Source organism: Physeter macrocephalus, chromosome 8 (assembly GCF_002837175.3).
Source record: "Physeter macrocephalus isolate SW-GA chromosome 8, ASM283717v5, whole genome shotgun sequence".
NCBI classification, from domain to species: Eukaryota; Metazoa; Chordata; class Mammalia; order Artiodactyla; family Physeteridae; genus Physeter; species Physeter macrocephalus.
Genome location: NC_041221.1, coordinates 97,836,065 through 97,862,301, shown reverse-complemented (window position 1 = coordinate 97,862,301; position 26,237 = coordinate 97,836,065). Strand labels below are relative to the sequence as shown.

The window sequence follows — 26,237 nt, the reverse complement described above, 5'->3', positions numbered from 1 at the left end:
GGTATAATACCATACATCTGAATTAAAGCTATATTCAGTAAACTTTTATCTACACTTGAAATGTGAGGAGGTGTAATATGATTGATAATTCTGGAGACACTTCCTCTGGTAGCCTTGAACCTTTTTTGTCTTGTGAAAAAAATAATTTCTAAAATAAAATTCAGCTTCTGTTTTATTTATATTGGTTTCTAAACATCATCCTGGGTGTTAAAAGATGTATCTTGTCTTACTTGGTTTATCTTAATGTTTTAATGTTTTGATTCTAGCATAGTTTTTCATTTTTGTTAGTAACAGTACCTTGAATTAATTTTTACACTAACAAGTATTATTTCTATATATTTATATCTATTTTTTAACGAAGAGTGAAGCCCACATTTAAACCAAACAATTATTTTCTGTTAGGTTTATCAAGAGTTACAAGAAATTTGGTGGCCCTCTGGAAAGGTAAATACATCTGTCATTCTCAATAGAATTGTAGAATGTATCACAGGCTGTCAGCTTTATTTATACTATTGTTAAATTTGCTGTAAAAGGTTTTTACAAAGTTAACTTATAGAAAGCAAATTTCACATAGATTTTTGAAAGCTTTTTGTACTATCCTTAATCCTTTCTAGTCTCTAAAGTTTTGTCTACAAATGAAGTTTTCTATAAAATACATGGCCTGTAGAACATTTGCATTTTTATAATTGTAAGCTACTTTTCAAATGCTTTTTCTTACCTTTTCATCACAAGCTTATAAAATAGCAGATTCATCCATAGAGAAGCTAAGTTGCTAACCTAGCCTCTGACTTAAAGACCAATTTTGTTTAAGTTATTCTCAATAACCGTTATAACCACTATCTTAATTATAGAGTGGCAGAGACTCAAATTGGTTTAATTCTATTTTCTCCCCAAAACTCCATCTTAAAATAGAGATATTTTCTGTTTTATTTTGAGATGACTTGCATGAAGTTACAATGAAATATTTACATAATTATTTTAGATGATGAAAAAATGTTTTGAACATTTATTCATATTTTCTCAGTGTATAGTAATAAAAAATTATAGAACTTTACTCTTATAATATCTGTCTTAAATGGCTCCATTTTATTCTGCATATTTACCTGAAAATTGTATTATTTTATTACAGATTAGATGCAATTGCTCGAGATGCTGAATTAGTTGATAAGTCAGAGACAGACCTCAGACGACTAGGAGAATTGGTACATAATGGTTGCATTAAAGCTTTAAAGGACAATTCTTCAGGAACAGAACGAACAGGTAATACTAAAATGAAAGTGATTTAAAGAGAGGTAAATGGAATTTTCAGAATATGTTTTTATTGAGTTAGTTAGGTATTATATCTTAAGTTACCTATTCATTAGTCTTAAAAGATGCTTTATAAAACAAAGCAAGGCCATTTCTGGGTAATAGAAAATGGGCAGCAGAATTATATTATTGAAGTCAGTAGAATCCATCTGCCTGGTATATTTTCTGGCTGGGAGGTAACATCAGGAATTATTGTTAGTTGTACTATATTTTTAGTATAGATGAGATATTATAAGTATACACGTGTGATAATGGTTTTAGCATAGTTACTTCATTATACTTATTTTGTAATTCATCTATCTAAATAAAAATAGATAAGATTCAGTAATTAGATGTACTGAAAAAAAATCATACTGGAGCTCTTATTTAGAAAAGCTGACATATTAATAGATTGATGTATCTTATGCATTTGCTAAAGTACATTAAATGCTTTTTGTGAATCTTCATGTGCTATATTATAATCAGTAGTATGTACTGAAAAATCTCGAGTGAAATTTAGGGTTTGCCAGCAAGCCTCCGCTTAACACAAATAAGTAATACTTAAAAATATAGGTAAATAAGTAATAGTACTTATTTATATAAGTAATAACATATTTTGCTTTGTGTTTCGTAGTATATATTTTATACTTTTTAATATTCTTTTCCAAATAAATTAAGGTGGTAGACTTGGAAAAGTAAAGGGTCCGACATTCCGAATATCAGGAGTACAGGTGAATGCCAAGCTAGTCATCTCCCATGAAGAAGAATTAATACCGTTGCACAAATCCATTCCTTCAGATCCAGAAGAAAGAAAGCAGTGAGTTGTTTACTTTTTCCATTGTAAAATATTTGTTGTTATTCAATAATTTGGATATGAATTTATGTTAAAAATGTTTTTTATGCCATTGGCCAATTTGAATAAAATGTTTTAAAAAATAAAATAAAGCATAGTATTTTGAAGTTGTAATGACTCATTTTTTTCAAAATTAATTTTTAATAAAGCAATTATAACTTGACAGTGGCTGTTAACTTTAATGATAGGTATATCATCCCATGCCACACGAAGGCAGCTCATTTTGATATAGACTGGGGCAAAGAAGATGATTCCAATTTGTTAATTGGTATCTACGAATACGGATATGGAAGCTGGGAAATGATTAAAATGGATCCTGACCTCAGTCTGACACACAAGGTACTTAAATATTTCTTGATTCTGTTGACCACTGATGTTAAATTGAATTTTTTGCTTTTAAATTATGTTAGAAATAAACTCAACTGGGAGTCAGAAAACCATGGCTCTAGTTAGCTGTATGACCTTGGCTTCTTTGGAATCTGGTTTTCATGAAGGGATTGAATTTAAATGATCTCTAGATTCTGCTTTACCTCTGAAATTACATTTTTGTTATTAAGGCATAGGTATATTTTTCTTCTTAGTATCAGGTTAAAAGTAAACCTGTATGTCATTCAGTCATTATATTATTCAAGAGCAAAAAAGGATTTTTTATGTGTGTGTTTATATATTTTTTAAAAATAACAAACAGTGTTTAGGAGTTTTGGTGATTTGATGCCACCACACTAGTTATAATCATTTCTTTGCCTAGAATGGAAAACATTGGAAGCATTGGCCTATGCTTATCATTTATCTTTTTATATTTTACTTCTTCATGGACAAGTGGGAACCTTCAGATATTTGTCGTTTGCTACTGTGAAACAAAATTAGTTAATATTTTCATTGTAAGAGTTTCCTCACAGTACATGCTTTGGGTTGTCTTCTACATGAATGATACTTTTTTTTTTTTTTTTTTAATTTTTAATTTTTGGCTGTGTTGGGTCTTCATTGCTGTCCACAGGCTTTCTCTAGTTGCGGCGAGCGGGGGCTACTCTTTGTTGTGGTGCGCGGGCTTCTCATTGTGGTGGCTTCTCTTGTTGCAGAGCACGGGCTCTAGGCATACGGGCTTCAGTAGTTGTGGCACGCAGGCTCAATAGTTGCGGTGCACAGGCTTAGTTGGGATCTTCCTGGACCAGGGATCGAACCTATGTCCCCTGCACTGGCAGGAGGATTTTTAACCACTGTGCCACCCTGGAAGTCCTGATAGATGATACTTTATAATCTAGGAATTTTTATATACTTTATACTTAAAATATACTGTTGAGAAGGAAGGAAATCTAAGAATACTTAAGATGTTTAATAACACTGAATGCCAATACACCATTACATATTTGAAAGAAATTTCTAACCTCATACTGTGTAGTCTCATTTTGAATAGAGGGATATTTTTCTCGTGTATTTAGAATTCATTCCCAGAGAAATTGAATCTTTGTGGCATAGCTATAAAAAAAATGTATTTTGCATTCTAAGCTGTTTATTCCTACAGATTTTAAGAGTTGTAACTTGTTAGTGAATTATACATATTTTTTAAATGAGTAAGCCTTTTTTAAACAATGATTATTATTTCTCATGTTATTTATTAAAGACAAGATGAAAAAATTAATTGCTTTTCAGATTCTTCCAGATGATCCTGATAAAAAACCACAAGCAAAACAGTTACAGACACGTGCGGACTACCTCATCAAATTACTTAGTAAAGATCTTGCAAGAAAAGAAGCTCAGAGGCTTTCTGGTGCAGTAAGTTAACATATGCTTAAGAGCAGTTTACTTCTGAATAAGATAAATCTAGTTTTCTGATCACCCTAGACACCTGTGGTTAGCATGGGCTCATCAGTATGTTTATCTGTAATTTAGCTTTATTTGAATATGGTAATATTTTGCCTTAAATGATCTCAGCATTCATGTTAAAACTCTAGTGAGTCCTATCTTTCAGAATGGGATCTGTTTTTTCGTAGTATTTAGAGAGAGAGTGGTAGCAACTTTTGGAGTGGAGTGGAGTGCTTTTTGAGAGGACAGGCTTGCATTATTGTTTCATTTGGAGACATTGGGCAGCTTAAGGAATAGCATTAAAGATCACCAAGCTTATTTATGAGGGCGTTTCACAAAAGAAGGAAAAAGACACTACAAGAGAGGTGATTGGAAACTAAAGCAACCCTTGAAAGTTTACCTGTGACCACAGTGTCAATAACTACCTATGTACTATTAAAAATAATTTCTAAGGCTATCTCTGGTGACATTGGATTTAGTTGAAGATAATAATTTAGGAAGGTGAACAACCCTATTTCTCTCTACTGTTTTTTTTTTTTTTTAAGAAATAATTACAGTTGGTTAGCATTTATTCACATTAATTTGTACTTGATTCATTAAGTTATATCACTTTTGTTGATAATAACTTTCTAAGATTGGTGTAGCTTAGTGCCAGCAGATTAAGGATTGGGTTGGAGTGTGTGTTCTTTAGCTTTATAGATGTGGTATTTAAGATTTTTTTTTAATGGAATCTGTGGGGTTGGTTAGAATAAAAATAATTATTTTTAGGGAGGTTCAAAAAGGAGGAAAGTAAGAGCTAAGAAGAATAAAGCAATGAAGTCTATAAAAATGAAAGAGGAAATAAAGAGCGATTCTTCTCCCCTGCCCTCAGAAAAGTCTGATGAAGATGATGATAAGGTAAGAATGTGTTTTAGAAAAGCAACCTGTTATATAGAAAGGGAACATGGCGTATTTTTCGTATGCTTTACATTTGAAGTTTGAAGTAAGGCTTGAAATTTTACTTTTAGATACTGAAGTTCTTTTTTATAGTTTGTTATGTAGTCTCATTTACAGAACAGAATTCTACCCATCCAATAGAATATTTCACTAGAGGGATAGAGCAAAGGTCCTTCCTTTTCAAACATTTGCCATTTGAAGACATTCTGTCTCCTTTAATTTTGTTATGAATTTTGAATGGGATTGGCTTACCTTAATTTTTATAGGAAGGTAAATATTGCATGTATCATTACTAATGGGATTCTGAGTTACTTCTCTCAGAATCCACATACATGCAATCCATAGTCATGCAAAGAAAAGAAATTAGTCTTTGTCGAGATTTGGTTAGTAATACATTGGCCATACTTGCACTTTTCAGGATGAGATCACTTCTGTGAAACATCCAAATAAAAAAGTTAAAACAGAAAGAGACAGTGAAGAAAAACCTGAGCCAGATGTTTGTATAAAGAAGGAACCAGAAGAAAAGAGGGAAGCGAAAGAAAAGGAAAATAAAAGAGAACTTAAAAGGGAGATAAAAGAAAAAGAGGATAAGAAAGATATAAAGGAAAAAGATTTTAAAGAGAAAAGAGAAAACAAAGTAAAAGAAGCTATACAGAAAGAAAAAGACATAAAGGAAGAAAAGGTATGCAAATCATAATATAAAATTTAGAAAGTGACACAACAGCATATTTACAGTTTAGGAGAATAAATTGCCTGTCAGCCCAATTAGTCTCAATAACTGAGTTCTTTAAAAATGCATATGGGTATCTAGTAGAGGAGAAGAACAGGTTTGAATCCTTTTTTAGATGCCTTACCTAATAAGTAATGTTACAGAATAGCTTTATTTTTGGTTTCCCCAAATAAAATAGGGGAAAGATAAAATAGATAAGAATGTTAAATGTGAGTAAACTTTATAGAATAAAATGAGACCATAATTCTTCTGGAAGTGTTAATCATTTTTGCCTTTGTTGTTGTTGCGTTTTTGTTTTATTTTCTCTTTTTCATCAGTTGAGTGAATCCAAGTCTGATAGCAAGGAAAGATCTAAGAAATCTTCAGTGTCAGATGCTCCAGTTCATATCACTGCAAGTGGTGAACCAGTTCCCATATCTGAAGAATCTGAAGAGCTAGATCAGAAGACATTCAGCATAGTAAGTAGTAAAGTTTCTGGTAATTAGGAATAATTCAGATAACATTTTATTTAATTTATATTCATCTTTTAAAACTTTAACTTTAGAAATTTGTTTGAATTTGATAGCATTGCAGTTCAAGTTGACAAAAGCAATGGATTTAAATTTTGAAAGGTATCCTAAATTTAGAATCAACCTAGAAAAACTTCTTCATAAATTAAAGATTTTAAGAAGAGGTATTTAGGGAATAAACTTTTTTCCTCCAACTTTAGAATTTTAAACCTTTCAATTCCTGAGCCTGTTATCCATATAACAGTGCTTTTTATCTACAGTGAAGGACCCTTCTTTTCTAATCTTTTACAGACCAGTGTTTTTAGAAAATAAAATGAAAATGAAGATAGGAAAAAAAAGAATATAAAATATAAGCCCTGGTGTTGTATTACTAGGTTCAGTAGGTATAAATTTGCACTGTCAAACTGATAAAAAAGTTTCTAAAATTTCTGTACCTATCCTGCTTTGGACTAACACAGGTTCATAGACCACGCTTTGAGTAACACTGGTCTAAAATATACTGGTTTTACATGCTACCATGCTTTTATATTCATCAGAGTCAGGGAGAATCTATCTTGGCCTTTCTCCAAAGGGTTTATTTACTGTATATATTCAGGAACCCAAATAATCTTATGGGTGTAATCTTAAGTCAGTTTTATCACTGATACTAATCAAATGCTATACCTGAAAGATGGGAATTTTCACCTTCTAAAATTATATTTGTGTTTGACCTACTACGTCCTTCTAGATCCCCAGCTCACCTTCATGTCCCATTTTCTCCTATTGTGTACTCTGACTAGATGATATTAAGACTGAGAACGCATTTATTCATTTCCTACTGATTCCATTGCATGCCCTAATATAGTTCCAGATATGCTCTTTAAATAACATAGTTCCTACCACAGTTTTCTTGTCCTCCTCACTTTTGGCTGTTTATATCCCTCTAATCTCTGAGAATATTGGGGACATTCCCAAGTAAGCTGTTCCAGCTCCTGTCTTCCATCTTACTTGAATGAACATACACCTTATCTCTTGACTTTCATTTTTATCTTTTCTCCAGGTTCACATGTTGTGATTCCTTAGCAACTTTTAAGGCTAACCTTTCTATTTATGGCCTAGATCTTAATCTAGCCTCTCTATCCATTTCCTATTGGTTTTTTATTTATTATTATTATTTTTTAATTCCCTCTGTATTGGGTGGGAATGGGTGATGGTGTGCTTTTGCTTTTCTGAGGTGAAAACACTGAACTCTTCTGAACTGCTTCCCCTACACTATCTGCTCCATTACTGAGGTAGGTGAAATTGCACTTCTTGCCACTTCTTTGCCCACAGTTCCTCCTTAGCCATCTGACTTGTTCGTATAACTGGTGAAATGGAAAGTTTCCTTTTGTGTCCAGTGCATGAATTTCTTCTTCATTAACCTTCATAAATGATTTAAAATCTCTTGTATTATGGAAAGGAATAATGGAATAGTTTTAAACATGGACTCCAGAGACAGATTTTCTGAGCTTGTATGATTAAGATTTTCTCGGTATATACATTTTATTGTATTCGGGAAATAGCTCTGATTATTAAGAAATTCACTGGTCTTTTCTCAGTCTTCATTTTCCTTGACATCTTTGCCTCATTTAGCATCTCTTGATTTTCTTGTGTCTTATTGATCTGTCTTCCTAGATAGCAGTATAATTTAGCAGTCAAGAAAGTGTTTGAGGTCAAAACTGGGTTTCACAGATGTCATTTCATTCTAAGCTTCAATTTCTTTTTCTATAAAATAGAGTGAATGGTATTGCAAAGGTCTGTTGTCAGAATCAAATTTAAAGCAACGAACACACAGCCTCTGTACCTAATAAGTGCTTTATAAATATTAGTTATCATTGCTCCAGTTCCCATCTTCAGGCCTTGACCTTAGCATAGATTTTAGTCATCAATTCCTCTCTCTTTCCTCCACTAACATTCAGTCAATGAGTAAATCATATTGGCTCTAACACACTGGTTCAAGCCACAGCCATCTCTTTCCTAGATTATTTCAAAAGCTTCATAGCTGTTCTCACTGCTCTCACCCTTCCCATCTCACCCTATACCCTTTTCATACCCCGGTTTGTACTCCACACAGCAACCCAGACTGACAATAACTGTTATAGGGATAATAAAGTCACCCCATGTTACTTTTCTGTTTAAAACCCTTGAATGGCTTTCCCTCTCGTTCAGGATAAAAGATTCATAACAGTAGTCTAAAAGATACAGCATCTGGTTTACTCCCATCATCTCCTGCTGTTTGCCTGACTCACTTGGTTCCAGCGACACTGGAATTCATACTGTTCCCTTGAACATGTCAGACAAGTTATAGGACATTTTTACTTGCTCTTCCCTCTGCTTGAAATGGCTTATACTCCTTCGTTTTCTTTAGATACCTGCTCAAGCATCACCCTTCTCTGAAATCTTAAGTAAGGTAGAAAGCTCCCTGTTCTTTCTTGCTTTATTTATTGTTTTATCATGGTTGTCACCATCTTAAACACTATGTCTTGTTTATTTATTGGCTCTATTCTCCTACTAGAGTACAGGTTCCATAAAAGCAGGGTCTCCGTTTTATTTACCACTCTGTTTTCTGGGTCTAGAACAACACCTAGAATATAGTATGTATTCAGCCTACATATGTTGAATAAATAATTTTCTAGCAGAATATAAACTAGAAAATTGAACAAGAAACAAAATGTAGAGAACAAATATGAGTAACACTAAAAATTAGAAAGGAAATTAAAATTTTCCCTTTTTTAAAAAAGACATTAGGCTTGGTTGAGTTCTAATTTTAACTAAAGAGTAAATGATTCCAGTGTTATTTAAATAATTCCTGACAAAAGTTGGAAAGTTTCCCAACTGATTTGGAGAAATAGGTCAATAAAACAGAATAAAGTACTCATAAACAAATTTGCACATATAATATAAACACTTAATTGATAATAAGAAAGGCCCTTCACAGCAGTGATGTAAGGATTTCTTTTTTCAAATAAATGGTGGCATTGGGTCAACTAAATATATTGTCTGTAGTTGATCCATCCTTACATTCCCCAAACTAACACAACTTGCTACTCATGGATATAATTACTATAAAGTTGTTTTTGCATTTGTATACAATAAAATTTATCTGCAGTTTGCTTTTTTAGTAATATTTTAATTCTGGTTTTGGTATAAGGTTAACAGTTTTTATTACACAAATTGGACTTTACTGAATGGTACAGTTTGGGTGTGTTGTCCTTTTACTAGCATGCTAGTGCTGTGTAGGCCAAGGAAGAGGTTGGTTTCTATCAACCACTCCCACGTCCCTGATTGCCCAAATATGACAGAAGCAAAATTCATCATTAGCTACTTTGGCCCCAAGAATAGACAGTTTATACTTGTAGCTATATTGATGTTAATAGCTTTGCCAATATATTATATAAAGATTGTTATTTATGTATTTATATATAAAAATAGCTTTGCCAATATATTGTATAAAGATATTTTTTTACATTTTATTCTATATTATAGTCAATACATAATATTGTTATACTCTGAAATATTCTGTTATCTTTTAACATTCTTTAAGTCTGTTTAGAATGGTGTTCTACAGTGTAAAAAGTAACCATTTTTATAAAAAGTAAGTAAAATCCAAGGCTTTTACTTAGGCAACGACTGATTTTAAATGATAATGGAAAGCCTTGCTTTCTGAATAAAGTCTGAAGGAAAAATGCTTGATGCTTAAGAGCTGTGAGGTGAGATTTAATGCTCATTTTAGCATTAGACAATGCTATATTTATTCAGGTAAGTAAGTATCATTGAAAGAAGTAGATCTTTGTTGAATTCATGGTTTTAATACATCTATTTGTGTTCTTATTTTCCTGTTTTAAAGTGTAAAGAAAGAATGAGGCCTGTCAAAGCAGCTTTGAAGCAACTTGATAGGCCCGAGAAAGGCCTTTCAGAAAGAGAACAACTGGAACATACTAGACAGTGCTTAATAAAAATTGGAGACCATATCACGGAATGTCTGAAAGAGTATACAAATCCTGAGCAAATCAAGCAGTGGAGAAAGTAAGTGGTGTATTTTTCAGGAAGTGTTAAATTTGTAATTTTGTAACCATCTATTTGTCTCTTGTATTTCAATTTTTTTTCTACTTCTGAAGTTTAGGTAACAAAAAGTTTAAAAAGGTAACCTGAGGATGATTGCTTTCACTTTTTCCTTTAACTTTAAAGCTTTTTATAAATAAATGATTACTTAATTGTGCATCATGATAAACCACAGGTGGCATCTCTGCCTTTAAATAAATAGTGAAAGGCATTTCATTAAAATTCAAATTGCATTTTATTTTTAAAAATCTCCACAATTTACCAAATTATTCTCAGTAATATCTTCAGAGGTTGGTGTACCAATGTGTTACATAAATTTAGCAATTCATCTTCTAAGTATGACTGTAAAGCCTTGTAAAACTCAATGTCCTCAAGCAATGTAAAATGCAGACTTCTGTTTTCCTCTTCATCTTAGAAGTGGCAGCAATTTGATTGATTTTAAAAGTACAGTTGATTTTTTAAAATTATAAATCTGAACTGCTAAAATATGATACTAATCACTTAATGATTACCAAATCCAGGACACTGTTAAGCCAGACTACTAGACAGGATAGGAAAAAAATAAAAGGAGCATAAACCAGTCATTGACATCTGTTTATTAGCCTTCTGATTTCTTTGCTACATGTAGTGCAGCTACATATCAAAACAAAAAACTTTAATGACACATTTCTGGAGGAGGCATGATGACTACACAAAAGTTAAAAAAAAAAAATTCTATCCTTGTCCCTTTTCTTCTTAAACTCAACCAGGACCCCCATTTTAGAAAGAGGAGATAGAAGTTGATCGTGATCACTAGGCTTTTGAAAACAAGTGAAACTGAGCTCATGTCTAAAGAAACTGAAGCCATTCACGGACATGAAGAAGAGCCTAAAGTCATGTGCCTATAATGACATGGAATGATCACTGGAGTTGGCATCACAAGACATGCATGCTTAGTTCCATCCTGGCTAATTTTTGGCTTTGTGACCTTAAACAGTTACCAATATCTATGAGCCCCCCAGTATTATCATCTGTAAAATAAGGCACTGCATATTTTTCAGTTATTGAAGGATAATGATAAGATATATTATGCAGAATGAGAGGCAATAATTCTCAAGTACTATTCATAGTGTCTAGTTGAATCTTTTATTTATGGTTGGAATATATGTATACACCGGAGCTTAATGCTTTCCTTAAATACCATAAAATAGAATTACTCCATCCTTCTCAAGCTCTTATCAACTCATACAGGGACCCCTAAAGTACAGAACCACAGGACATGAATACAGTAGAGTTTAATTATATATACTAGGATTAAATGAGAATATAGCGAAATTCCTCTATCTTTTTATATTCAAGATCCAAAGTTAAATAAATGTTCTCTGTCAGTGGCTCCCAGACATATTCTTGATTGTTGCTTGTCTGTGATAAAATTAGGGAAAAAAAGGAAATGCAGTGAGTTATTTTTAAAGCTAAATTCAGTTAATTTAAAGGATTATATTAAGGTTATTTTCTACTACTTTTTAGTGTAAAGGAGCTTATTTTCTCTCTGACAAAACTTAATTGTGTACTACATACCAGTTTTTAAACCTTAATATAATTAGAGTTTAGATTTTTGAGGTTGTGAAGAAGGCAGAATATCTATTTTACCTGCTTTCTAGATTAGAAATAAGCAGCATCTCGTTGAAATTACATGTCGACTAATACAACTGGATGTTATTTCAGGTTTAGGTTGTTATTAGGAAATGGGGGAGGGGGGTAAAAAACCTTTAAAAGAAGAGAGACCAGATAGCCAGGAGACATTTTTCTTTGTGTTCGCCCTACCTTCCAAGGTTTTATTCCTCTTTTTACACAGCTGGGCAAATTAGCTTTTGTTTTTCTCCCAATCTACCTTGATTTCATATTCCTTGGTACTTATTCCTGCTGCCACTGTCTCTGGTTATACCAGATTCCTTTAAATGGGAAAGGAGAACAGGAAGACCCCAATTGAAAAATATTTCAAAAGCAAATTAGTTTTTGCTCTGGTCTGAGTGCTGTCTTTAGAGAAAGATTGGGGGAAAATGTAGAAGCAAGGGAGAGTCCCTTGTGTTAAGGTTGAACTTCTAAGCACCCTGCCCTACGCCACTCCACCCCATAGAACACAGCTACAGTTACTGATTCTACAAAAGGAAGGAAGATCAAGACCTTACCTGTAATTTTAAAGATAGATACTTCACCCATAATTATACAGCAGTTGACATTAAGCAAATTTTTACAGTAACCATAATTATCTGCTTTATTTCTTGCTTTTACATGTTTATATATAAATATTTTGGCCTAATAGTTGGTGAGGAAATGCAACACTAGTTTTTAGTTAAAAATCACAATCAAGTGATAACCATAATAATGTGTATTTGTGTTTCTTTTGTATATCAGAGTACTTTCATATGCTTCGTTCTAATTGATCCTTTTTAAAATGCTGTTATTTAGGAAATCTTAATAGTTAATACTTCCATTTTTACAGAAGAAAAAAATGGACTCAGGTGAACAGCTTTGCAGGGTTGGGACTTGGGTATGGCCAAGGAGGCGCATAGGGCATGAACTTTAAAAAGGCACTCACTCTTAACGCTAGTTCCAGGTCTGGAGTTTTGCCCAAGATCACACAATTCAGCAGGTGATATAATTAGGACCAGAATCTAATTTCAACTAGATTTTTTCTAGGGATAAAGTATTCTTAAGAAATTTAATTACTAACAAAAACACAGTTTATTAATTCCTACCTCTTTACTCTTGAGTTAACTGTAGAATATAGATAGTCTAGAGATAGTCTATAAATTCATTTAAAGGTGATGAATTTTCTCAACTGCTGTGGATTTCACTTCACTCAGGTATCATTTAATTAATTTTCTCTAAGTTTGCTTATAAATTTTATTTCAAGGTTAATGTCATACCTATAGTGAAAGTTTTAATATCTTCTGGTGACCACTGCCCTAACACAGTAATTCTTAACAATTTAAAGACATACTGATTCTTTTTAGCCTTTTGTTGTAGTAACAAAATGAAAACCAGATTACACTCATTTATCTTTAATAAATAACTCAAGTATTTTATAAATTAATAGAACCCCATGAACATTAGTCATAATTTTAATTTCATTTATTTTTAAACAGGACCAAATTTGCATTTTACTTTATTGTTATTAAAATATAGTTGACTTAAACACCATTAATTTCAGGTATATAACATAGTGATTTGTAAATATACAGAGTTGTTATATTTATTGACTATATTCCCTGTGCTGTACGTTACATCACTGTGACTTATTTATTTTCTTACTGGTAGTTTGTACCTCTTAATCCCCTTTACCTATTTTGCCCATGCACCTACGCACCTTTCCTCTGGCAAGCACTAGTTTGTTCTTTGTATCCGTGAGTCTGTTTCTGTTTGTTATGTGTTCATTTGTTTTGTTTTTTTAGATTCCATGTGTAAGTGAAATATATAGTATTTGTTTTTGTCTGACGTATTTCATTTAGCATAATACCCTCTGGGTCCATCTGTATTGTTGCAAATGGCAAGATTTTATTCTTTTTTATGGCAGTGTAATATTTGTGTGTGTGTGTGTGTGTGTGTGTGTGTGTGTGTGTGTGTGAGGGAGGGAGAGAGAGAGGGAGAGAGGGAGAGAGTGTTCCACTTCTTTATCCATTCATCTATGGTTGGACACTTAGGTTGCTTCCATGTCTTGGCTATTGTAAAAATAATGCTACAGTGAACATGGGGGTGCATATATCTTTCCGAATTAGTGTTTTTATTTCCTTCAGGAAAGTATGGAGGAGTGGAATTGCTGGATCATATGGTAGCTCTATTTTTAATTTTTTGAGGAACCTCCATGCTGTTTTCCATAGTTGCTGCGCCAATTTACATTTCCAGCAACAGTGCATGAGGGCTCCATGTCCTCCACATCCTGGTCAACACTTGTTTTCCCTTTTTTATGATAGCCATTCTGACAGGTGTGAAGTGATATATCTTGTTTTGGTTCTGATTTGCATTTCCCTGATGTTGAGCATCTTTTCATGTGCCTGTCAGCCATCTGTATGTCTTCTTTAGAAAAATACCTACTCAGGTCCTCTGCCCATTTTTAATCAGCATTTTGATACTTCAATTTTTAAATAAGCTGTTCTAATTTAATGTCAAACAATGGATAATAATAGGATTTGGCTAATTAAGTTAGATGTAAATTACAGAGATTTTACTATATTTAGTATTGAAGTTGTTGAATGATTTAATTTTCCCAACTGCTATCTGATAAACTTTTGTCAAATTTGTTGAAAGAATTATCTTTCATGACTCGGTATTAGCTATTTCTTCATTCTTTCATTTCACTGATAATTGTTTACCGAGAGTAGTATAATCTAAAGAGTGTTTCAAAAGAAAAAACTAAATAATTTTGACTCCAGTTAATGATATGCATGCTGAAGTATTTAGGGGGGACATATACCTATAATTTTTCTTTGAAATGTATCAAACAAAAACTAGAGGGATGGACAGAGGGATGGACATATGGAATCATACGTGATAAAGCAAGCACAGTAAAATGCTAGTAAGAGAATCTAGGTATTAGGTATATGGGTGATCATTGTAAAGTTCTTTTATCTTTGATGTATGAAAATTTTCATGATGTTGAAAATTAAGAAACAAAATAGTCTATGCATATGTATTATGAAAATGTCCCATTAGTTTAAAATAGCCCGCTAATATTAGTTTTTATAACTTAATATGCCTGTTAATATGTCATAATTTATTTAAATAGCCTAATTTTACAGGCTATATGAAGTATCACTAGAGAAAGCAAATTTTGAGAGTATTACATACACATATGCACATTAAATATAAGGGTTTGGGTGACTGCTTTTTAAACTGCAGTACAAGTTTATAGGCTAGTTTTTGTAAAATTATAGATCAAAATATTGATGAGGAATAGGTATCATCATATACACAGTTAAGCAAAGAGCTGTCACAAACTAAATTAATTATAAATGGTAATTTATAATTAATAAAACAAAAAGAAAAAAGAAAACACTTGAGAAAGCTACAGCTGTCTTAACAACACTGGTAAGAATTCTTTTAGAAAATCACCAGATATACATCTCTGTATGCACATATGCTGGGATAATTTTGCAGTTATTGTATGACTCACAGATTTCTGATTTCCAAAATTTACTAACACTTAGGAGTTTACTAGCGAGCAGCTCTTCACACATATCGATGTCCAAAATCAAAAGGCTGGGAATTACTCATCTTAGTGGAAAGTGAATCAGGAGCCAGAGCCCTGCCTTCTAGCCTTACCTAGCTATATGAGTTTAGGCAAGTCACTTAGCCTCATTACCCCATTTGTTCGTTTATTTTAAAAATTGTCTGCTACATTGACTGTGCCTACGTAAAGGCTGGTTATTTGTGGAATTAATAGAAAAGAGCTTTGAAAATATAAAAACTGTATAAAGTACCTAGCCAGACACAGGTTAGGTACTTTATACAGTTATTCAAGCCTTTGTAACAATGTATGTTTTGTAGTCATAGGCAATTGATGCTTGGTATTTGAGAGAAATATGTCTCAGCTGTTTAGAAATCCCCAAATTGGGACTTCCCTGGTGGTCCAGTGGTAAAAAATCTGCCTTACAATGCAGGGGACGCAGGTTCAATCCCTGGTCAGGGAACTAAGATCCCATATGCTGCAGGGCAACTAAGCCCGCGCGCCACAACTACTGAGCTCGCGCACCTCAACTAGACAGCCTGCGTGCTGCAAACTACAGAGCCCACGCACTCTGGAACCTGCGCACCACAACTACAGAGCCCGTGCACCCTGGAGCCTGCACACCACAACTAGAGAAGAGAAAACCCACACGCCACAACAAAAGATCCCGCATGCCGCAACTAAGACCTGATGCAACCATAAATAAATAAATAAATCTTTTTAAAAAATCCCCCAATTAAGTGCTTCTGTAGAACTTTATTTCTCCCATAAAAAAGAATGAGAATAGTTATTTTCTAGCTAAGAATTTTTGCTTCCTTAGGCCTTCTTTCTTCCATTAATATCCTGAGAAATGGCTTTCTTTGGGAAGTCATTATTCACACACACACAGTTTTATTATTTTTTAAAAATCACTTAAAATCTATTGCTTGACTCAGCAAAGATGTTGATGTTGGGTAGTCCACTAAACCTCCATCATTGGCTAACTAGTAATTTCTTTCCTTTGTTTATATAAGCAAGATTCAAAATCTTTAACATACCTACTGTAAAGCTAGTGGTTCAAGAAAAAATTGTAAATATATGAAGCTGTTACTTTTTAAGTGATGGCAGATAGACTTCAACTCAAGTGTCACTGATTATTAGTGACGCTGAGGAAGCTGTGTTGAGAAGGATTCAGAGACTGCATCTGAATTTATCATGAAGGAGTACCATGATCAATTACTGATCCCAGCCTTGGGATGGGAAGAGAGTCCTAAAGATACAGTACTGTCCTTGGTTTATAGTGTCTGATCATGTTATTCTCATGACTATTACATCACAATTATAAAATGACAGTTGCTTTTTAATGCATTATTCAGGACCTTTCGTTCACAGGCTTAATCCATATTATCTGATGGTATCTTTACTCAAACTATTAACATAGTTTATTCCTTTTGTATCTAATCTGAACCACAATATGAGTCCCTTCCTGATTTGTAAGTAAGTTTACTTCCCTTTGGTTTCAAATTAGGATTGATTACTACTTTTCAAATCCAAAGATTGTAAAATGAAGGAATTTGAAAGAGAAGTAAAAGTTAACAATGTCCAGTTTTATTTGGAATCTTATCCATATATGAAGTTTAAAAAAAAATGGTAGAAATAATCTCCTGAGACCTTGTTCCATAGAGGGCTAAGATGTATTTCTGTGTAGACGGAAGGGATTTCATTAAAAAGCTAAATATTTTCCACCAAACTAACTTGCCTTTTCTTCTTCTAGAAACCTGTGGATTTTTGTATCTAAGTTTACTGAGTTTGATGCAAGAAAATTACATAAATTATATAAGCATGCTATTAAAAAACGGCAGGAATCTCAGGTAAATTAATGAATCATTTTTTCTTTATGTTATTGAAACATTTTTCCTTACAGAAGAATTCAGTTAATAAATGTAGAAGGAATGAAGGAAATAGAAAATCTCACAATAAAAATTGTTGCAGGTAAGATCCTCCAAGGGAAGCTAAAATTAGTGGGCAAGAAAACAAGATATTGGCATAGTCTAAAAGTATCTCCTCCAAGATGTTTATTGATTACAAAGAGAAAAATAATAGCTCTGTAGAGGAGAAACCTGCCTCACACCACCTTAAACAAGCAATCAAAGTTAATGTCACCAGTAATAAGACATATTGACATCATGAGCCCCCTGCACTGTGTACTGAAAAAGGTACACCACTTCTGTGGAATTCCTGGCAAAAAAGCATCACTTCAATCCAGTCATGAGAACATATCAGATAAACCCCAATTGAGAAATAATCTATAAAATAGCTGTCTAGTATTCTTCAAAAGTGTCAAGGTCATGGAAGACGAGAAAAACCTAAAGAGCTGTCCCAGTCTGGAGGAAACTATGAAGACATGAAAACTGAGTGTAATGGAGTACCAGATTGGATTCTGGAGGAAAAGGATCTCAGTGGAAAAATGTGAAATCTGAATAAAGTCTGTAGTTCAGTTAATAGTATTGTACCAGTATTAATTACTTAGTTTTGATCATTATACCATGGTTATATAAGATATTAACAGTAGGAGAAGCTGGTAAAAAGCATATGGGGACCCTCAGTACTATTTTTGCAGCTTTTCTGTAAGTCAAATTATTTCAAAGTCAAACTTTTTAAAAAGTCATGGGACAAGTAGTTTATGCTTTTAAAAAATATCTGCAAATGTTACATTTATACAGTCTAATATCTTAAGTGAGAACTTCTTTTAGCATAAGGATTTTCTGTATTTTGTTTTTTATAAGGGTGTTTGAAGCCACTTAAAAGATTCTTACATATGTGCATTTATTTTAGCAAAATAATGACCAGAACAGCAACTTGAATACTCAAGTGATTAGAAATCCAGGTAAGTAAGTCTTGCTAATTGTTTTGGAAAGTAAATTTTAAAATTGGGGGGGGGATTTTGGTGGGGGGTGTTTTAGATGATATATACCCATGTTATTATATCGAATCTAGTATCTTAATAATCCTTTTTAGCTTATTATTAACTTTCCCATAAATCAATCTATTACCAGTTTCTAGAAATTATAGAATAATTGTTGAAATGAACATATTTTTAAAAAAACATTATTTGGAATAATAATGTATTCTTTCTGTGTAAGAGTCACAAAAGTATAGTCTGAGAAGGAAAAGGGCCTTATACTTTTCGGTTGTGATTTTTCACATTTCAGATTAAAGTAACCTATTTGTAAGCCTTAGTATGGCTTTTATAAAGCCATTTCTAAATGCTTTAGGGGCTTCCCTGGTGGCGCAGTGGTTGAGAGTCCGCCTGCCGATGCGGGGCACGCGAGTTCGTGCCCCGGTCCGGGAGGATCCCGCGTGCCGCGGAGCGGCTGGGCCCGTGAGCCATGGCCGCTGAGCCTGCGCGTCCGGAGCCTGTGCTCCTTAACGGGAGAGGCCACGGCAGTGAGAGGCCCGCGTACCGAAAAATAAATAAATAAATAAATGCTTTAACTGCCTATATTTCAGAACCGGTTTTGTTAGTTGGAGTTGAAACGGGAGTTCTTATAATCTAGCAGTGAAGTTACTTTTGTTTACCATGTACCATGTATTTTTTTTAAGTCATTAACAAAAGTTGGACACTTCTATCTAACAGATGTGGAAAGATTAAAAGAGAATACAAATCATGATGATAGCAGCAGGGACAGTTATTCATCTGATAGGCACTTATCTCAATACCATGATCATCATAAAGACCGACATCAGGGAGATTCTTATAAAAAGAGTGACTCTAGGAAAAGACCCTACTCTTCTTTTAGTAATGGTAAAGATCATCGTGATTGGGATCACTACAAGCAAGACAGCAGGTAAACTTGACAGTTTTAAAATTTTGCTTATTGATGTCTTCTTTATTTTATTTGCTGTATTTGACTTTATCGGCCAATTCAGTCTTCAGGTAATCAAAATAAGTCTTATGTAAGGTAAAGGTTTTGTTTGTAAATAAAACTGAAATATAGTTCTTTTGGTTAATATTAAGAGCTGAATTTCTCTATAAAAATGGATTTTTAATTATAAATTTAAGATCAAAGTATACAGTAAGAGAAAAAGTTTAGTGTAGGGAGTTCTGTAAGTCATGGGATTTATTATTGCTGGTTTTGGAGAATATTGGCTCAAATACTCTTCAAAATATAGTAAGTAAGGTAAAATAAAAGATTGATGGATTGTGGCTGAAGTGAGGTGGTGGTGAATTCTACATTCTATTCCATTAAAAAAAAACTGTGAATAATTAATTTATGTGAAAACAATTCATTGAGGCTAAACTTAAAGCAATCTGAGATAGTCCTGAAATCAGGAAGTTTTCTCCATATATTATTATTTTTTTGAAGCCTTTAAGTAGTAAACAACTGGAATATAATAACAATATATTTTACTCCTTTGTTGATAAGGGAATATTTTCACTATAGTGATCATTACTGTAAGCCAAACAAAAATACTGAGAAGAGTAAAAGTAAAGATGAGAAATAAGGAAATTAGTAGGTTTTTTTGTATTTTAGTTGTGCTCACTGCATTAATTTCTTCTGAGAAATACAGCCACATTATAAACATGTCAGTTGTATAATGGCTCTTAAAATTGGAAAAAGGCACACAATGAAAAGGAAAAGCCATATTTGTAGTGGTAAATGTTTATAATTTCACAGATTTACATAACAATTTATATTGTTTATAATAAGGACCTTTTGTGAACCAAAAACCATTAAATTATGTTTGGTGTATTTTATTTGAAAAGGCAAACGTTTTAGAGATTACTTTTCATTAAACTGCCATAATTTTTTTTAGCCAACTGCTGCATTTATGTATGGAGTAAATTTCACAATGACTTATATATCAAGTCTTACTGTATAAGTAATCCAATTAAGGAAGCTTTTAATAGGCATCACCAACCAATAGAAATTCTCTTTTACAAATTTATTTCATAGACTGTTTTAGAGGTTTTTAATTTTTTGCCTGCTTACAGGGTCATAAAAGGCTCTGATTTCAGGGGTATTTTAGATTCATGTAGTTATCTTAATTCCAACTTTCAGATAGTTAAGATGTATTAAGACAAATGATGCATAGAATAAAAAGTAGCAACCAATCTAAAATGAGCATGAGAAATTAGATGCTACCGGAAGTGCTTTGTATGGTTTCACTTTAGTTTAATGAATGGAATAGTTTTTCCAAAGGCATGCAGAGATATTTCCAGTGATTTTTAAGCTCGCTTATAAAGTTTTGTGATTAAACATTGAATTTGTATACAATTAAAAGTATGCTTTAAAGTAATTTTGTTTTATTTTTAATAAGATTTTATTTGGAAACATTTAATTAGCATTATTAATTTAACTAAAATTCCTAATTTCTCTTTTGTTAGATACTATAGTGATAGAGAGAAACACAGAAAACTGGATGATCACAGGAGTAGAGACCACAGGTCAAATTTGGAAGGAAGTTTAAAAGACAGAACTCATTCTGATCATCGTTCTCATTCAGATCATCGGTTGCATTCAGACCATCGGTCAAGTTCTGAATATACACACCATAAATCTTCCAGGGATTATAGGTATCACTCAGATTGGCAATTGGACCATAGAGCTTCCAGTAGTGGCTCTAGATCACCACTAGATCAGAGGTCTCCTTATGGCTCCAGATCTCCATTTGAACACTCAGTTGAACACAGAAGTACACCTGAGCATACCTGGAGTAGTCGGAAAACATAACAAAAACTGATAGTGTCTTTCTGGACTTTTCTTTTAGCCATATATCATAAACCAACACAGTAATTGCCTTACATGACTTGAAAGATATAAACAGATCTTCTATCAGTAGCAGTATTGTTACTTCTTTCCAGGATGCAAGGTCTATTATCCCAACAGAAGAGAAAATATTTTTATATTTAAGGATTATGCTGCACTGTACTACAAATATTGTAGTACTTTTTCTTTTCTTTTTTAAAGAAATGGAAAATGTTTACTATTACAGGGACCTCAACACTGCCCTTCCATATAGGCTGGATAAAACTGTTTTTAAGTCAGTGGTTTTAGACTGACATCCATTTAAATTATGTTTGTATATGAACTTTACTCTGACCTGTGATCATGTTTCAGGAAGGAATGAAAGAGAGTTCTTTTCTTAATAAAGAAAACACACTCAAGGACTTTATTCACTTTCCAAAGCTACTTGTTTACATGTACACTGCGACCACCTTGCCGCTTTTCATCACAAGCTTGAATATTTAAATTCTGTACTTATATCTGTAAAATAGCCAGGAATTTCCTGTTTGTGATCTATTATTATGCCTTTTTACACACACAAACAATGGCTGTAAATTACTGTAAATGGATTAAATGAGCTTTCCTTACTTCCTTCCCCTTCTCAGGCTTTTTTTGACTGTTCCTTTCCCTACCAACTCAGGCCTTCTTATCATTTAAAAATATATATATCAGTGTAATAATACTTTTTAATGATTTGTCTTGATGGAATCATTGTTTAGAATGTAAAAAAATGGGGAAAGGGGCCACTTAATTCCATTAGTCCTTTTTATATTGACTATTTTATTAGATACATGTTATTTCTTTCCTTTCCCTTTTTTAGTCAATATTGTGTAACAAAATGGTGAGATGATAATGTAAAATCTAAACTGCATGCTCTGGAAACATTTTTTTCAGATGCATTTGGTTTAAAAGGGTAGGTGTATGAACACTTTCAGAATCCAAATGGCCAAAAGTTATTGTAAATCCATTTGTTTTCCTTTTCATGTGGGCAATAATGTCAAATGTGCTATGCAGCCAGGTAACATTTTAGATAAACTTGATTGACTTTTAATAAAAACTGTTACAATGCACACTGATTGTATATAAAAACCTTATATATGACAAATTAAATTTAAGAAAAAGGATATGTGGGCTCCTGTAATTTTCTGCTGCATTCTTATTCCCTCAAGCACTTAACTTTTTTTTTAAGTAGTAACATTTAGCTTCTAGAAAAGGATATTTTGATAAGCAATTGAATATTGTTAATGTGTAGCACTACAATTAAATCTATTTTGAAGAATATATGAATCTATGAAGTAAAATTTAGATCATAGAAATCTCTGTTGGACTCTTGATTTTCTGCAGATATTATTTTAGAATGCCTTATATTTATTTACAGATTTTTTTATTTTATATTCAGTGGGAATTTTTTAATCATGTGGCATACATTCTTGGATGTGTGCTGTGATGTAACAAATTTGAACCTTAACTTTGACAAATATAAGTATATTGATATATTCCTATAATATTCTTAAATGTATCTTGATTAGCTGTGGGAGTGATGTACAGAAATTTATCCATATATTTTTTAATATTTTCCTTTTATCCAGTTAGGTCTAAAATTTACACTACGTGTACAAAACAGAGCTTCTTTATCCCCCAACCCACCCCCGACCCAGTTATACCCTGAATGTCTTTTCCTGGTATGTCAGGTAACAAGAGGAATAACTCAAATTTTTAAACATCTGATTATAATTAAATATAAAACTAATAAAACAGTTTAGTGCTGGTACACATTTTTTAAGCTCTTTCACTTTTTTCCACTATTAGTATAAATGATTATTCTACAAGATAGCATTAATAAAAAATTATAATGCTTAATAAAATCATAATATTAACATAGCAAACAGATCAGGGTTGGCATTTTTAATTCATCACTTTGTAGCTGGGACATTTGCATTATATCCTATTGTGGAAATTTCATAAAACAGTATTACATTTTTGAGACAATGGAATGGGCTCTAACTTTCTTAATAATGCTACGTTTAGTTGAATATTTCAGTCAACTAATAGCTGAGTTGAATGAAAAATATAAAACTATGTAACATTTATTAATCGATGGAAAATATGTTCATTATTTTTAAGAATCAGCAATTACGTAGAAAAGGAACAAGCCATAAATTTTTTAAGACACATGGAGAAGAACATTAGTACATAGATATAACAGGAAAAATTCTCTATAAAATATGCTTAATTTTTGTCTTTTTACATGCTCATTCTGATCTGCCATTTTTATCCATTTGTGTTTAATTTTTTGAGAATGAGAGATTATGCATAGTACTGTACCAATTAACCCTCCACCTTAATAATATACAATAAATGATTCTTACTAAAAGCAATGGCCTGTTTGCGTATAAAGAAAATATTCTTTGCTTAGGGTATGTTAGAAGATAATTTTCAGACTGGAAAGCTGTGGAAAATGAGGGTGAATGATTCATTAACTTCACAGTGAGTGGGCTTAATAAAATTAGAACCTTAAAGTTGCATAAAACATAGATTACATATGTAATTCCCCTTTTGTGATCTGTTTTTGAGGTTAAGTAATGAAAGTTGTGTAGATTATAGGCTGGTTTACACAGATTTCATTTCCTTGAAATTTATCAAGAGTATGCACAAAGGGTAAATGGCATAATTCTGTCTTTCCACCACATTACTGTTTCTGACTAGAAAATGATCATTGGACTATAAATAACTTTATGAGGGTTTTTAAGGTGGGGGGATTTGAAAAAGCAACTAAACATTAAACATAGGATTTTTTTTCCTAGACTTTCCCACCTTCATCTGAAAGTTAAATGTAAACTGCTTAATGTGGCTTAACTGTTAAAATTTTGAGTAGTTCATTACTTAGCAAATAATGCAAAAAAAATTTTTTTAATGTTTCTGAATTGATACATTCAAGCATATTAACATAGATACCTCTATCAGATTATTTACATTCAAGACTCAATTCAAAAATACAAACAAAACCTATTACATATTATTGCAGCACTTTATGCAAGATTGATGGAACATGTTTAAAAGGAAGCAACTAGGCAATAGTACAACAACAAAAATATTGAGACTGTCAAAACTTCTGTGTTAAATTTTTTTAACGTGTTAAATTCTTAAGACATTTACTTTAGACATTTAAAAGAAAATAATTCAATTGAAATTACATTTTCTCCTGGAAATGACTATATATTGATAGTGAGTGATTTTGCAAAATGCTTTACGCTAATTCTGTTTTTTTTTTTTTTAGCACCTACCTAATAGGTAGATTTTATTACAGAAAACCTTTGGATTCTTTATAAAGAAAGACCTAGATTTAGGAAATAGTACCTATGTTAAATAATGAAAGATGAGATTACTTGGTAAAGTAGAATTTAAAAATTACTTTTCAGATTTTTTTTCAAGTATCTATACAAGTTATCCAGTGAGGCTTCATGTGCCAGATTTTCTATTGTAAAAGGCCATTAGCCATCTTGTCTTGTCCTCAAGTTAAAAAAAAAAAAACAAAAAAAAACCCAACCTTTATTTGAAATGGGATTGGTAGTTCAAACTCCCAAATGAAGGAGATGCTTAATTTAATTCCAAATTCTATTCTACATTTGAGTTTTGATCTAAATATTAAATTGAAGAGGTATAAACAGTTTCAAGAAGCTCCCTAGCTTATAATGATTCTATTAAATGAGCTAAGAATAATCGATTGTATTGATAACATACATACTTCATATGCAGAAATGTGGGTTGCATTTTAATTTCATTATTGTAGGCTGCCATTAGGTTTCCAATCTGTATAATGAGCTATTGAATTGGCACTTATTGCTTTATTCTCTTTTTACTTTTAAAACCTTTGCTTTGTCTCTGGTGTTGTGCAGTTTCACTGTGCTAAGTCTAGGTGTGGTTTTATTATTTATTTGCTCACGTCTTGCCTCTTGCCCAGTTCTTTTTACTTTTTGGAATTCCTATGGTATTGCTAGCATACGACTTCTGAATTTCTTTTCTCTGTCTCAACAGCTTTACTGTTTTTCCTTCTCCTTCCATTTCTGTGCTGAGTATCTTCAGCTTCAACCACTCCCCATGAAGTCATCTCCACTTAGATATCTAATAGATACCTAATTTTAAAATAATAAAATTTGATTCAACTCTTCTCCATCACTGACACTTTAAAAAAAAAACAAAAAAAACCAACTTCCAAATGTTCCATAATTTTTGATGAATGGACTCAGCATTCACAGCTCTCTAATCTATGACACTTTCCCCCTAGCTATTTCTGTTTGTTTTGCCTCACTCATGTTACTTTCATTGTTTTTAGAATACACCCGAGAATACTCTTGGGTCTTTGGATTGTTGTTTCCTCTATTAAGAATATTTTTATCCCTGATTTGCAGAAATCTTGTTCCCTCACCTAATTCAGGTCTCAGCTCAAATGTCATCTCAGGTCTCCAAATTAGTACCCTGCCCTTATTTTTACATTCCTTATCTTGCTTTCTCTTCTAACGCGTAACCATTACTTGACTTTATTATTATTTTCAATTGTCATTGTCTCTTCACTAGAATGTAGTTCCAGTAGGGCAGGGCCTTTATTTTGTTCATTGCTGTATCCCCAGCACCTAAAACAGTGCCTCACATATCTGTTTTTTTCATTATTTTGATGTCTCCCAGAAATGCTGTGTTCCATAAATGGCTAGCATTACCAAACTTTTCTTTCTTGTCATTGTTATGTGATCTGTTAGTATTATTGGAAACTTTTGTATGCCTTATCAGCATCTCTATTACTAGAGTCTGTTTACTATCTTCCAGTTTTTAAACGTGACTAATAAATCACTTGAGACACTTGAGAAATAGAGAAACAACTGTCATTTCCATAAATTAAAATTGGCAGAGAAGGGCCCAAGTACTTGAATAATAGAGGTTAATTCCACTGTTATAAATAATATGCATGTGCTTACATACAAATGAAAAATTGGTTTCTGTTATTTATGGCTACTTAAGAAATTGAATGATACTTTGTGAAAAGATATTCAGAGATGTGGTATGTAGTAGG

The 26,237-nt window shown here is 32.5% G+C and overlaps 1 protein-coding gene across 3 annotated transcripts in view; it reads left to right on the top strand.

The window, feature by feature from the left end:
• The window catches only part of CHD1 (chromodomain helicase DNA binding protein 1), a 78,530-nt gene extending 55,726 nt beyond the window's left edge, over positions 1-22,804 (top strand). Inside the window, exons 25-37 of one of the 3 annotated variants that reach the window (XM_028493101.2) lie at positions 403-444; positions 1,130-1,260; positions 1,966-2,104; positions 2,329-2,479; positions 3,791-3,913; positions 4,712-4,840; positions 5,298-5,561; positions 5,927-6,067; positions 9,984-10,162; positions 17,158-17,254; positions 18,219-18,270; positions 19,021-19,231; positions 20,773-22,804. In XM_028493101.2, coding sequence (XP_028348902.1) covers positions 403-444; positions 1,130-1,260; positions 1,966-2,104; positions 2,329-2,479; positions 3,791-3,913; positions 4,712-4,840; positions 5,298-5,561; positions 5,927-6,067; positions 9,984-10,162; positions 17,158-17,254; positions 18,219-18,270; positions 19,021-19,231; positions 20,773-21,118 — 2,005 coding nt within the window. In that variant the 3' untranslated portion in view covers positions 21,119-22,804. The remainder of the gene's footprint in view (positions 1-402; positions 445-1,129; positions 1,261-1,965; positions 2,105-2,328; positions 2,480-3,790; positions 3,914-4,711; positions 4,841-5,297; positions 5,562-5,926; positions 6,068-9,983; positions 10,163-17,157; positions 17,255-18,218; positions 18,271-19,020; positions 19,232-20,772) is intronic. The other 2 variants (XM_024129700.3, XM_055086698.1) reach the window with 2 other exon arrangements.
• Positions 22,805-26,237: the final 3,433 nt, after the last annotated feature.